Raw genomic sequence first — 12,941 nt, forward strand, 5'->3', positions numbered from 1 at the left:
GGCCGGGCCGGGCCTGCTCCCGCCGCGCTGGGCAGCCACCGACTCAGGGAATCACGGCACGGTTTGGGCTGGAAGAGATCTTAAAAATCATCCCGTCCCACCCTCTGCCGTGGGCAGGGACACCTTCCACCAGACCAGGTTGCTCCAAGCCCTGTCCAGCCTGGCCTTGGACACTTGCAGGGATCCAGGGACAGCCACAGCTTCTCTGGGCACCCTGTGCCAGGGCCTGCCCACCCTTAGAGGGACGAGTTTCTTTTATATATCTAATCTTAATTCCGCCTTGTTCTGTCACTCCATGCCCTTGCCCAAAGTTCCTCTCCAGCTCTTTAGGAGCCCCTTTAGGTACTGGAAGGAGCTCTGAGGTCTCCCTGGAGCTGTCTCTTCCCTGTCCTGTACATGGTGCCTTCCCTACCAGGTGTCCCAGCTCATGCCACACATGATGCTCTGCTCTGGCCGATGTTCTGCTCCACACAGTGATATTCCCATGCCATGGATCCATTCTGGCTGCCCCCACCCCTGGGAGCCTGTGGAACCACGAAGGCACTTCTCTGGCTCCAGTGGTCTTAGCTGCACTGCAGGGACAAAATAAAAGAGCAGTATTCTAACACAGCCACAGGTGGTTTCAGTCACTTCTCACCTGCCCCTAGAGCTCCAGAGATACTTGCTCTGAGATTTAGGTGTGCTGAGTCGCATCCTGCCCTGGCAGCTCTGCCTGGGGTCACTCTGGGCTGGAGCACACAGCTCCCACTTCCCAAGCAGGAACAGCCGTATGCCTTGCAGGCTCCTCTTCTCTCTTCCCTGTGTCACAGTGAGTGCAGGTGACAGGGGGATAGGCATGCTGTCCCCACATCAAGGCTCAGTCTAGTGGGAGACATTGCCACAGCACCAAGTTCAAGTTTAGACTCTAAGTGGGAAATGCTGTACGGAGCATTTGGAATACCTGCCTTGCTTGCACCTTGCAGCACAAGAATGTCTTGTGGCACCCTTGTGTCCTCCTGTCCTCTCCACAGGCAGCATGGGGCTGGTCTGTAGCAATTTTGGCACTTCATCCCTTGTGAGACCTGGCAGTCACAGGCCAGTCCCACCTCACATGTTCTGACCTTGGCTTTGAGCACAACCACAGAGCAAAAGGAAAAGGCAACAGCATTTTGCCAGTGTGATGAAGCTGAAGCTGGGACCTTTGTCCTCTTTGGCCATCTTTCATTTCAGTTTGGGGGAACTCCATGGGCACCACTATGGGCTGGCCAGATGTGGCTGATGCTGTGGGTCCCAGAGAAACATCCCCAAGCCCTGGTCTTCTCCACACATTTATTAGCTTCCCTTCCTTCCATGTCCCCCTGCCTGTGGGACCCGGTACCAGCAGTCAAACCCATGTTCCTCAGGTCACAGACATACTGCAGGAGATGATCACCACCATCTGCTCCCTGAAAGCCACTGCTGAGGGCTCCCAGCTGGAACAAATTTCCAGGAGGTGCATGCAGCAGAGCTGGGTCATTTACTGGAGAGCTCTTTGCAGAGAGGCTGGGCTCCCCAGAGACTAGCATGAATGGCACAGGTGCATGTGATGACTGGGATGACAATTTTTCGCAAATCCTTATGGAAAATGCACTGAAGCCTCCTAAAGGCTGCTCTGGCTGCAGTGACCTGCCTGGGTCCATATCACCCTCCCAGCCACAGGAGCAGCCACCCATCCCTGGTATCCCAGTGTCCTGGCCACCTCCACTGTTCTTGTCCCTCCTGCAGTGCCAGGAGGATTTTACCCTCTAAAATTTTGATGTTCCAGGCTGGCAATGTGATGACACTGGGGGTGCTGTTTGGAGTCTCCTGCCCCATCCCAGGGGCTGGCTGCCAAGGCTCTCCCCTCCTGGAGCAGGGCAGAAGGGCTGATTTTTCTCCTGATCACAGTGGAGGTGCCTCAGGAGCTGTACCAGAGCTCTCTGTGAGGTGTCTGCTGGTGAAGTGCTGCAGGCTCTCAGGTGCCAGGCTCCTTTGCTGGCAATGCCCCTTGGCTCCAGCATGGCTGGGGCTCTTCTCTCTCCCCAAAATCTCAGGGGCTGTTTGGTCTCAGAAGGTCTGGCTGGGAGGCCAGAGGCCTTGCAGTGCTGGCCCACGGATCTCCACACAGGCTGGGCTGACTGCTGGAGCACCATGGTGCCATAGGGACCTGTCAGCCACATGACAGCTCCGTGGGCACTGACACCTCTGTTGTGCCAGGCCACTGTGCCACCAGACGAATATCAGGGCCACACTCAGCCCATCTGAGTCCCCAGATCACTGCAGCCCCCTTGTCCCTCTGCCACTGACATGGATGGGAGAGATGTGGTCATTGTCCTCTGGCACTCCAGTGCTGGCTGTGCCCAGGGCCTGCCAGCAGTGCCAAGGGGTCTCCACTGTAAGTCCACCCAGGTTTGGGATGTTGCTTTGCTGGGGGCCTGCAGGAGCTGGTGCTGCCCAGAGCAAAGTTTTGGTGTCCATTTTCAGCCAGCTCAGAGACCTGGAGGATGTGCCTGCCGTCTGGAGAAGGTGCTGGGTGAGATAAAGCAGCTGCAGGGTGTAGGAAGTGCCCAACTGCCTGTGGTCTCAGGAGGTACTGTCCAAAGGCCTGGGGGCTGCAACCCCACATCCCACTCACCAGGAACACATTGCGGCATCTCTCAGGATGTTCTCACTAACCATTCTCTGGGGCTCCCATAAACACACCTCCTGCCTTGCCTGGGTTCTGCACCCACGCAGGTTCACCCAAAGCCACGTCCTCCCCAGGGGCTGGGTTTTGTTAGGGAGGTGCTGACCCAGCTGCAGGAGCAGTGCGTGAGGCTGCAGGAAGCTGTGAGGACACTCAGGTGAGAACAGTCTCCAGGTACAGCTCAGGAGCCACTCATGCCACAGCTGGTGCCTGAACCAGGCTGGGTACAGGATTGCCCAGACTTGGCACATCCCCACTCAGAAGCAGCTCAGCAGGATTTTTTTGCTATGCCATGCTGGCAGAGCTGGGGACAAACAATGGTGGCTGGCTCCGAGGAGGCTGAGGGGATGTCAGGGGATGGTGAGATGGTGAAGCACCCAGGTATGAACAAGGTGCTGATGGAGCAGGGCTTGGGGGCTGTGAACAAGCACTGGCACTGGGGTGCTGGCAGGGCAGAGGTCTGCAGGGGATGGCTGTCCCCCTGTACTGTTTCTGCTTCTCCCCTTCAGCTCCTGGCACACCACAGGGACGTGCTGCATCCCCAGGTACCTATGTAGGTGCCTGTCCTGAGTGTCCCCTGGGCCACCAGCCCAGTGCTGCTGAGCACTCCCAGGGGAGCTGCTGAGGGTGTTGTGCCCCACTCAAGGCTGTTTGTCCTTGTGCACTGCAGGTGACGAAGCTGGGGTGCTGGTGCAAAGCTCAGGTGTCCAGGCTGGCCAGGGGGCTGTGAAGTGGCACAGGGGGCTGGGGAAGGGCACCTGCAGCAAGGCTGTGCTGCCTGGCCTCGGGGGACTGGTGGAATTGGAGTCACACTGCCCTGGCACCCACTCATTGCAGTAGGGTAACACCACAGGCCAGAGATGCTCCCCCCTCTGTTGCCTTCCCTGTGCAGTCCCTGAGCTCCCGAGGACACATAAGGGCATCCAGAATCTGACAATTTTGGGCTGTGCCACGTCCCCATCAGCTCTCTGACCAGCCAGATGACCAGGTCTGTGGTCTGGCACATGATTTTCCAATCCTGTGGCTCCTGGTGGCCCTGGGACAGTCACAGGTTCCCTCCTCACCGCCTAGGTCTCCGTGTGGCTCCACTTCTCAGGCAGTTGTCTCTCTTCAAGGCTGGGGACAAATCCCTCCTCTGTGTATCCTGGGTGGCTCAGTGCTGCACCCCACCTCACAGACCATCCCCACTCCCAGCAGGACTCCACACTGGCCGGGATATGCTCATCACAGCTGAGACAGAAGGTGCACAGCCCTGGATAGCTCCAGGGCCCACCAGATTGGCGCATTTCATCTCAGTGGGGCAGGACCGAGGGTGGCAGCTCCAGCACTCCATGCAGGGAAGCTCACAAGGGACAGTGCCAGCTCCAGCCCTTGCTCCCAGGCCCTGCCCAGGCTGTCCAAGAGGCACCCCGGGTAAAACCATCCTTCCTACATTGTTTATTTTAGCAACACAAATAAGAGACTGAAATTAATTATTGACTGGGGAGTGCAGGGGCACGGGACAGCAGCCTCCAAGGGACCTGGGGAAGAGGGGATAGAAGCCAGGTCACAGCAAAACACCCAGGACCTGTGGAGGTCACAGGGGATCCTGAGAACTCAGCACAGCCCTGCCTGCTGGGGTCTCACCACAGCTGAAGTGGCAGAGCTGAGCCCTGGGTGCACCTGGCAGTCACTGCACTGCTGGAACAGGGTGTTTGGAGCAGCTGGAGATGCAGCCAGCCCTCTTGGGGTGCACTGAGCCACTGGGAGAGGAGATCCTGAAACACTCCAGGCTCAGTGTTTGCCTGTGTCCCTCCACTGCTGCAAACGAAGCAAAGACACGGGGTTCAAAGCAGAAGAGCGTGTATTGCAAGCGGCTGCGGCGCATCCGGAGAGACTTCCAGCCGCCGGGAGAAAAGAACAGAGGGGTTAAAAACGATCCCAGTCTCTAGGGTTACACTGTGTCATGCAAAACAGCCCTGGGGCAAACCCCATCCTGGGAGGCTGAGGGAGGGTGTGCTGGCCCAGCAGGACCACCAGTGCTCACCCCCTGCTCCCCATCTGGAGCTGGGCGAGGGGCCAGACGCCTCCCCAAGGGCAGGTGTCCCCCAGCCCTGCTCACCAGCGAGGACGGGGCACGTGGGGTGGAGGCTGTGGTGGTGCAGGAACAGCCCTCACTCTCTCTCCACCCCTTACAAAAAACAAGCCTCATGGGGTGTCTGCCCCCCACCCAGTTGATCGGGGCGGAGGGATGGGGGGAAACACTCAGGCACAACCCACTCTGCCTGGCGGGGTGGCCCAGGGGACCCTTAGGAAGGGACCTCCTCTGTTAATGTCACTGGCATGCAAACTCCGGTGTCCCAAGAGAGGAGGGGGTTCTCCCTCCCCAAGAGTCTGGCAGCGTCAGGGTCCCAGGCAGAGGCACCGGTCCCACGCAGCCTCCCGCTGTCTCTGGGGAGCTCCATTCAGCTCGAGAACAAGTAAAAACTACTTCAAACCAAACCCATGCAAGGCAGCTATTTGCTCATGTGTCTCGGCGGCTGCCAGACGCCCTGGCAGCGGAGTTCCTCTCCTCTTTGGGGAGGGGGGGAGAAAAAAAATATATATATTTATACGCAGGGGTCCCCGCCGCGTCCGCTCTCGCCGCGGCCTCATCTCTCTGCCTCCATGGTCACGTTGGCCTTCTGTTCTGCGCTGGCCTGCTGGGAGACGGCGGCGGGCCAGCCCGCGGGCTGCGCCGGCGCGGCCGGAGTCCACATGCTCTGCTGCTGCTGCCCGGGCGGCGAAGCCGTGGGCCAGGCGGGGTTGAAGGCCCCGTGCTGGGGCAGCGGCGGGGCCGGGGGCGGCGGGGAAGTCGCCATGGAGGCCACGGGGCTACTGCTGTTGAAGCTTTCGGAAGCCTTGAGGCGGGAGAACATGGTGAGGGCGTCGGGGAAGTTGGGCGGCGTGGCCGGCGTGTTGGCGGGAGTGCACATCTGTGGGAAGGAGACACGGGGTCAGGGGAGCCCCCATCTTCTGCCTCCCACCAGGGCATGGCACGAGACCCCTTTGCCCCCCCTGCTGTGGCACATGGAGCCCCCAGACCTTTGCTCTGCTGACTGTGCTGCCCAGGAGCAGCTCTATTGAAGGGTCTGAAGGCTCATGCCATGGTAAGAAGTCCTGGCAGAGGGCCCAGACAGGACCCCCCTGTGCCCAGCCAAGTCGGGAACCCACTTGGTCTGCTCTATAACCCACTGGTGCCACCCTGAGCCTGCAGCTTTCTGGCTCTGTGGGCACAAGGCTCAGGCTCAGCTCCCACCCTCCAGGAGCCTGGGCACGCTCCAGCCTGGCTGGGCACTTGCTTTGCATGCTCCAAATCCCCAATTGTCCCGGAGAGTCAAACAAGGCCGCAGCAGCCAGTAAATCCTTAAGACACATCTGCCCAAGCAGATTATGGGCTGCTAGGCCATGAGAGTTAAGGGATGGAGTCTGGGGACAGCTGGAAGAGAGCAGAGGCAGGCAGCACCCACGTGTGGGTGTTTATATACCTCCAGACGCTCTGCACACCGCACCAGAGCCACGCTCCTGCGATGCTCCAGGAATTTGCTCACTCCAGCGAGCGCACAAGGACCTGCGTGTGTGGCTGCTGCAGGATGGGAAGCACCATGTATCTGTGAGTGTATTTACACAGGTCAGTGCTTCAGGCTCCTCCAGGCTCTCTGCCGGTCTGGGCTGGTGTGGATCACTGGCTATGCCAAACACATCCTCCCTCATATTATCCCTTTTGGAAGAGCAGCCCCAAACCATCTGCAGGACTCTGCTGTCCCACTGCTTAGGGCAGGCTATGCCACCAGCTGCTCTCCAGGAAAACCTTCCTTGGCAGGCAACTCTAGCAGTGCCCAGCCAGACCTCCCTGTCTGCACTCCTGGAGTCGGGAAGCAGCGAGCTGGATGTGAGCACCAGCCTGAAGCACCCGCCAGCTGGTGCTCTGCCCTGGGAGAGCACTGGGGAGCTGGGAATGCACTTACCATCTGATGGTGGTGGCTGTAGGGGATGTTTGTTTCTTGGAAAAAAGCACTGAGAGCAGTCTGAAAGGAAGGAAAAAAAAAAAAGGGAAGATGATGTTACTGCCCACATCCAAACTGGGCACCCACCAGCATCCAAACTAGGCACCCACCTCACCCCTGCACACTGCTAGACCCCAAAGATGGGGTGGAGTAGATGATCCCCTGGGGGGACATGGGAGCACAGCTGCTCCCTGTCCCCAAGCAGGGACCTGTGCCTGCCATCTGCTCACACCAGGGCAGGTGGTAACCATGTGTATTTGGGACCACCATCCTTGCAAGAAGCAGCACCTGCAGAGTCCAGCAGGCGCTTCACAACTCACGATGACATTGTGTGCTGAGAAACAAAGAAAACCAAACCAAACCCCAGCAGGAGGAAGCAGTTAAAGGCATGTCCTCAACAGGACATGATCACAGTCCCCATATTCCCACCAGGAGATCCCCAGGGCAGGGGCTGCAGCAGGTGCTCACCCCATATGCCAGAACATTTCCAATTCAGTTGCAGAGAGAGCACAATGAGGACTGACATTGTTTTGTAGCTTCCAGTTAAAACCAGTAATAGTCTCGTGGGTAAGTCATGTGCCACAGGCATTGAGAAGACAAGAAGGGTTGCAGGTAGGGAAGGCCAGGGGAACAGGATGGTCAGGAGGGCAGACACCCAGCCCATGTCTGGGAGGAGCAGAAGCAGCAGGAGGTTTGGGGGTGCACAGCACTGAGCTGATGCAGGAATGGTGAAAAGTTCTTTACTCAGAGGGTGGGGATGCCCTGGCACAGGGTGCCCAGAGAATCTAGCTGCCTCTGGATCCCTGGAAGTGTCCAAGGCCAGGATGGATGTGGCTCGGAGCAACCTGGGATCGTGGAAGGTGTCCCTGCCCATGGCAGGGGTGGAACAAGATAACCTTCAAGGTCCCTTCCAACCCAAACCATTCTGTGATTCCATGATGGTGACTCCTGTTCTGCACCAGGCTTCAACTGAGTCAGGGCTAAAAACAATGTTATGATTCAGTTGTAGATGAGACTTGATGGAAATGTAAGAGACCTGGTTTGGATTCAGTTCTGGTTGAAGGAAAAGCCCCCTTCAGGCCTCTCCCCAAGGCCTTCAGGTCTCCACTCTGGGGTGTGGCTGTGTGCTGCCACACTACCCGAGATTCTGCTCCCTTCCTGAAAGCCAGGGACTGGGTTTACCCAAGCTGCTGGGGAAAAAAAGGCAGAAAAGCCCGGAAGAAGCACAGGGAGGTTGTACCAAACCCTGCTCAACTGCAGCAGCCACAGTCCTGCCACCACACATGCTCCTGTGTCATTCTAAGGGCCAGGATGAATGACAGCAAGCCAGCTCAGCTCATTGATCCAATGGGAAAACTAGTTTTCAACAAACATCCAGACTGGCAGGCCCTGGGGAGGCAAAGGGGTTTATGGTTACCTGGCTGAACAGCAGAAAACTACTGGTACAGGTGGCAGCCAGAGCAATGTCTGTAAACAATGATCCAGACCTGGGTGGGGGAAGCAATTCCTGCTGCAGAGTCTGGCAGCTCCCAGACCTCAGGAGGACCGTGCAATAGCTGGGCTGGCAAGGCTCTTCCCTGCAATAGCTGCAGCACCTGAACTCTGCACCCAGCCATGCTGCGAGCTCGGAGCCCTCAGCTCCTGCAGGCAGAACCCATCGGATCCCAGGGACAGCCATGCAGCAGGAATAGGGTCTGCAGCCCTGGAGAGAGCTCTGCACAGGACAGCACACGGCTCTGAATGAGGAAATGTCCGACAGAGACAGACATGTCTGAGGCAGTAACACCCCCAGCCACACTACCCTTCGTCCTGGGTGAGGTTGGATGTCAACACCCACAGGCCCTATCGCTGACAGATCGTGATAAGAGAGGGGCAACACCAAACGGGAAACACAGGCAGAGGTGTGGGCACAGCCAGATACCATAAGCTGATTAAATCTGCTCTGTGCTCCTGTTTTCCAAATGGCCTCATATCTGGGACTGTGCCACTGGCAGACAGGGGCAGAAAAGGTCCCTGCTGTCCCCCTGAGCTGCTCACCAATCCCTGCCAGCGCTGGGATGAAAGCTGTGACTGGGCCGAGGAAGCACTCTGCCAGTGCAGGCCCCTCTGCCTTAAACAGTGTCTCTTCCCCTCCATCTGCCCTTTTCCAAGCACGGCAGAAACAGCTCCTGTGCCCAGCACAAAACCCACGACCCACAGTCACCTCCCAAGGGACCTGCAGAGCCCCAGCCTGGTGAGTGAGGACCCCATGCTCCCCTTGGTGCCACAGGGGCCAGGGACACACATGTAACCAAAGCCACTGATGCCACCTGGTCTCCAGACAGCGTCACAAGTGCCACGGTGACTGGTACAACAGCAAAGCCAATTAAGGCTCCTCTTCTGGAGAAGGAGCCCAAGCCCAGCTCAGCTCTGACCCTGGACCAAAGGCCCCATTGCCTGTGTCACCCTGGTGTGTGCGGGAGCGTAACAGCCACACATCCATGGCCTGACCAAGCTCAGCATGTGACCAGGCCACTGTGCCCCCTCCCAGATGCAAAACCAGGAGCTTCACAGATGCATCACACAGGGACTCAGCCAGGGAGCCAAGAGGCACCTGTGGTGACTCAGTCACAGAGAGGGTGGCTGGAGGTGTGAGCTCTGCCAGCACAGAGCACCCAGCAGCAGGGGCAGCCCTGGGGGCACCCTGTCCTTGAACCACCAAGGAAGGGGCTTCATGAAACAGAAATACATAAGAGGAAGTGAAATCCAGCCATGAACACAGTGAGCAAAGCCAGGCACCTGCTCCTCTTGTTCCCCACACACAACCTCTCTACACTGAATGGAGGCTCTTAGCACCAGGAAAAGGAAGGAATGGGTGGGTTTTTTTAGGAGCAGTTTCTTCTTATCCTTCCCAAACAGCCCCAAGGGCAATGAGCACATAAAGCCAAATAATATCTTTCTACCGGAGAAAGAGCCTGATCCACTGCCCAGCCCCATGTGAGACTCTGCAAACTCTGAAATGTCTGCCTGGTAACCTCCTGGGTTCCAGCCATGGAGGAGCTGCTCTCCCTGGCTTCTCCCAAAAAGCCAAGCCCTGGAGGCCGAGTGCCAGCTTTCACCCAGAGACACTCCAAGTTGCTTTCTTGGGCCTGTAAACCTCCCCCTGGGATCAGCCATGGCACTGCTCCAGCTGCTGGAGGGCTGGGCTGCCAGTGCCATTTTGGCTGGAACCCACAGCAGCCATCCCTGGAAGCATGGAAGGGCCCCCAGAGCTGCGAGAGCTGCAAACTAAACTGGGCACAACAAGAGAAAGCCTGCCCAGGGTCCCTAGGAAACAGGAGTGGAGTCACAGTGAGTGGGAGAGGCAATCCACACCCTACCCATGAACTGCCCTGTTCCCCAGGGATAGATGGGCTGAAAAAAAAATGGCTCCTTAGTCAACCCCCTGAGTATGGGACAGACTCTGATCAGCTCACACCACAGCCAAAGGTGAAGGTATCCCAAATGTTTTCCTGACCTCCCACCCTGCTCACTATCCTGGATCACATTCCTTCCACCCCGGGTCTACCAGGTCTGGAAAGAGACACAGAGCAAACCTGCTCTGCAGCCCTCACTTCATCTTCCTACAATGGCCCCTGAGCAGCCAACCTCAAAGCAACAAAAAGATAGGAAAGTGGTCCCAAAACATCAGCATCCCGAAGCTGACCGTGTTTCACAGCATCCTCCCTCTCCCTCCTGCTGGTGACAAACACCCCAGGGGCTGTCACAGGCAGCAAGTGGGACACCTGCCCACAAAGGAACGGTCCTGGGCAGGGCAGATGGATGCCAGGAGTGCCCTGACAGAGGCACAGAGCTGGGACAACCCAACTCCTGCTGTGTGTCACTGGGCCACTGAGCTAGCCTGGTTCCCCTGTGCAGAACACCTCTCCCCGTGGTGGCCTCACAGGCAGCAGCAAAATCCTCAGGTACAAACAGGCTGATCCAATTCACGCCGTGCCCCTGGAGCAGCGCTTTGACTCCAAGGAGATGCTTAATTTATGCTGCCTTCCCTCGTAACGAACTTGCCTGAACTCCCCCGATTTATACTCATTGCAGATGCAGACCAGCCAGCGAACGGGTGCTGCACTGGAATAACAAAAGCCTCGGGAGTATCCTAGGAAAGAGGTGAGAGCAGGCTGGAGTGGTCGGGAGGCGATCCCTCCCCAGCGTGGCTCCCAGAAGGAGCCGTGCCCAGCGGCCATTTTGCAAAGGGAATTATCTGACCGTTGCACCAAAAGTGAGTGGGAACATGGTAACGGCAGCGTTTGTTTACAGCCCGGCTTCCTCTGAGTCATGTGAGTGCCCAGCCGGCAGGAGACGGCTGTTTGGACTTGTGCAACTCGCCAAACGGTGGCAAAGTTCTGCAAAAAAGCCCTTTGAAAGACACGTTAAAACTTCTGTCATCCCTCGCCGGCTCTTTTGCGACACGCACGGAGGTGGTGGAAGAGGATCCCGCCTGTCCCAGAGGGCCACTGTCAGGCTGTGTTAGTAAACAAACGCCGCAGCACGTTACACATGCAACACATCCCACGCCAGCGGTGCTCCCGTTCACCGGGCACGGCGCTGGGCATCGCCGGCCCGGTCCTCCGCACATCCCTGCAAGCCCACCCCGCGCTCCCCGGCCACGCGCGGCTCGGTTTGGGAATGGCCTGCGATGGAGCATCTGGGAATGCCGTGCCCGCACGGCGATGGACGGCGTCCGTGCCGGCTCCGTGCGGCCGCTGCTCCGCTACGGAACAACCCCGGCACAGCCCGGGCAGCAGCGCCCGCTCCCCCCGGCACGGAGGAGAGGTGCTCCAGCCCCGGAGGAGGCACAGACGGAGCCTCCTGCTCCCCGGCCTGACTCAGACCTGTCCCCGCAGCACAGCACAGACACTTCAATTATCGAGGTGCCATTAGCGTCAAATCCATCAGCTCCAGCCTAGGGAGCTGCAGAAGGAAAGGAAAAATCCCATTTAGAAAGCAATTTACTGGCGACAGCCACCGCACTCCCCTTTGCTCCCTGCACTTCAGGTCCGGGCATCTCCGGAGGAGCCGAGCACGCTGACAGGCAGCGGGGAGCTCCCCCGGCACCCCCCGCCCCACGCGCGGCGGTAACCCCTGTCAATGTCACCGAGTATCCCGCCCGCGAGCGAGAGGAAAAGGCGTCTGGAGCCAGAAAAGCTCTGACCTACAAAGTCTCTTCTCCTACGGCTGCCCGAGAACTCAAACTGCCCGGGGCAGGGCCGTGGGAAAGGCTGCGCTGGGGTTTTCCAGCCCACGGCCACGCGGGAGGGCTGGGGCGGGGGCGGGGGGAACAGGAGGAGGCTTCGGCGGATTCGGAGCCCCCGGCCCGGCCGCGGTCCGGCGCGGGGCCCCGGCAGGCTGCGAACCCCTCTGTGCGCACCCCCCGCGCAACGTGGCCTCCCGATCCCCCGCCCCGCGTGGCGCCCACGCTCCCTCGGGCACCCCCGGGGCCCGGCCCGCGCCCCGCCGCCGCCGCGCGTGTGGGCGGGCCGGGGAGCAGCGGCGCGTCCGCAGGGCCGGGGACCGATCCATGCTGCCCGAACCCCCTCCGGATGCTCCCACGCGGGGACCCGCCCGGGGCCGGTACCGGGGCGGCGGCCTCACCTCGAACTGCCAGTGGGCCGCCTGCAGCAGCTGCTTGGCCTGGTCGGCGGCACATCCGGCCGCCAGCACGAACTGGTTGATCATCACCTGGTGCTTGAGCTCGTCCATGGCCCCGGCCCCGGCCCCCGCCGCCCTCAGGGCGCCGCCAGCACGGCGGGGCCGGAGGCTCACGCCAATGTTTACCGGGCACTGACTCACGGCGCCCGCCCAGCCCCGCCCACGGCCGCCCGGGGCGGGGCGGCGTAGCCCGGCCCGCGCGGCGCCTCTGGGGCTTGTAGTTCCCGCTCACCACGCTGTCTCGCCGCCCTGCCCCCGCCCGGACCACAACTCCCAGCAGGCCCCGCTTTGTTTGCGGAGCTCTCGGCGCGCGTTGAGTGACGCGCGGGGCCGGCCAACCGCCGCCCGCGGCTTGGTAGTACCTGACCGTATATGGTCAACAACGGCGCGGCCCCCAATGGGAGGGCGGCGGGGGCGGGCCGCGCGCGGGGCGGGCCGCGCGGTCACGTGGGAGCGGGCGGTGTTTACAGTCGGCCGCGTGCGGTTTCCTGTTGACGTGAGGGAGTGGCGGGGCCGAGCCGAACCGGGCCGAGCCGAACCGAACCGGG

General features: G+C 59.8%; 1 protein-coding gene across 1 annotated transcript; it reads right to left on the minus strand.

Annotated features, from left to right (window-relative positions):
• Positions 1–4,508: 4,508 nt before the first annotated feature.
• UBALD1 (UBA like domain containing 1) lies at positions 4,509–12,570 on the minus strand. The gene is made up of 3 exons (XM_086854337.1): positions 12,337–12,570; positions 6,670–6,729; positions 4,509–5,637 (listed from the first exon to the last, which is right to left on the minus strand). The coding sequence occupies exons 1-3, from the start codon at positions 12,442–12,444 to the stop codon at positions 5,314–5,316; spliced, it is 492 nt and encodes a 163-aa protein (XP_086710463.1). The 5' UTR covers positions 12,445–12,570; the 3' UTR covers positions 4,509–5,313.
• Between the last annotated feature and the right edge of the window lie 371 nt (positions 12,571–12,941).

The sequence above is a fragment of the Cyanistes caeruleus genome, chromosome 17, assembly GCF_971803275.1.
Source record: "Cyanistes caeruleus chromosome 17, bCyaCae1.hap1.1, whole genome shotgun sequence".
NCBI lineage: Eukaryota > Metazoa > Chordata > Aves > Passeriformes > Paridae > Cyanistes > Cyanistes caeruleus.

Coding starts and splice junctions, on each gene's coding strand:
- UBALD1 (XM_086854337.1), bottom strand. CDS start 12,444: ATGGACGAGCTCAAGCACCAGGTGATGATCAACCAGTTCGTGCTGGCG. Junction 6,730..12,336: donor CGGCCCACTGGCAGTTCGAG/GTGAGGCCGCCG, acceptor CCTTCCTTTCAG/ACTGCTCTCAGTGCTTTTTT. Junction 5,638..6,669: donor ACAGCCACCACCATCAGATG/GTAAGTGCATTC, acceptor TCCTTCCCACAG/ATGTGCACTCCCGCCAACAC.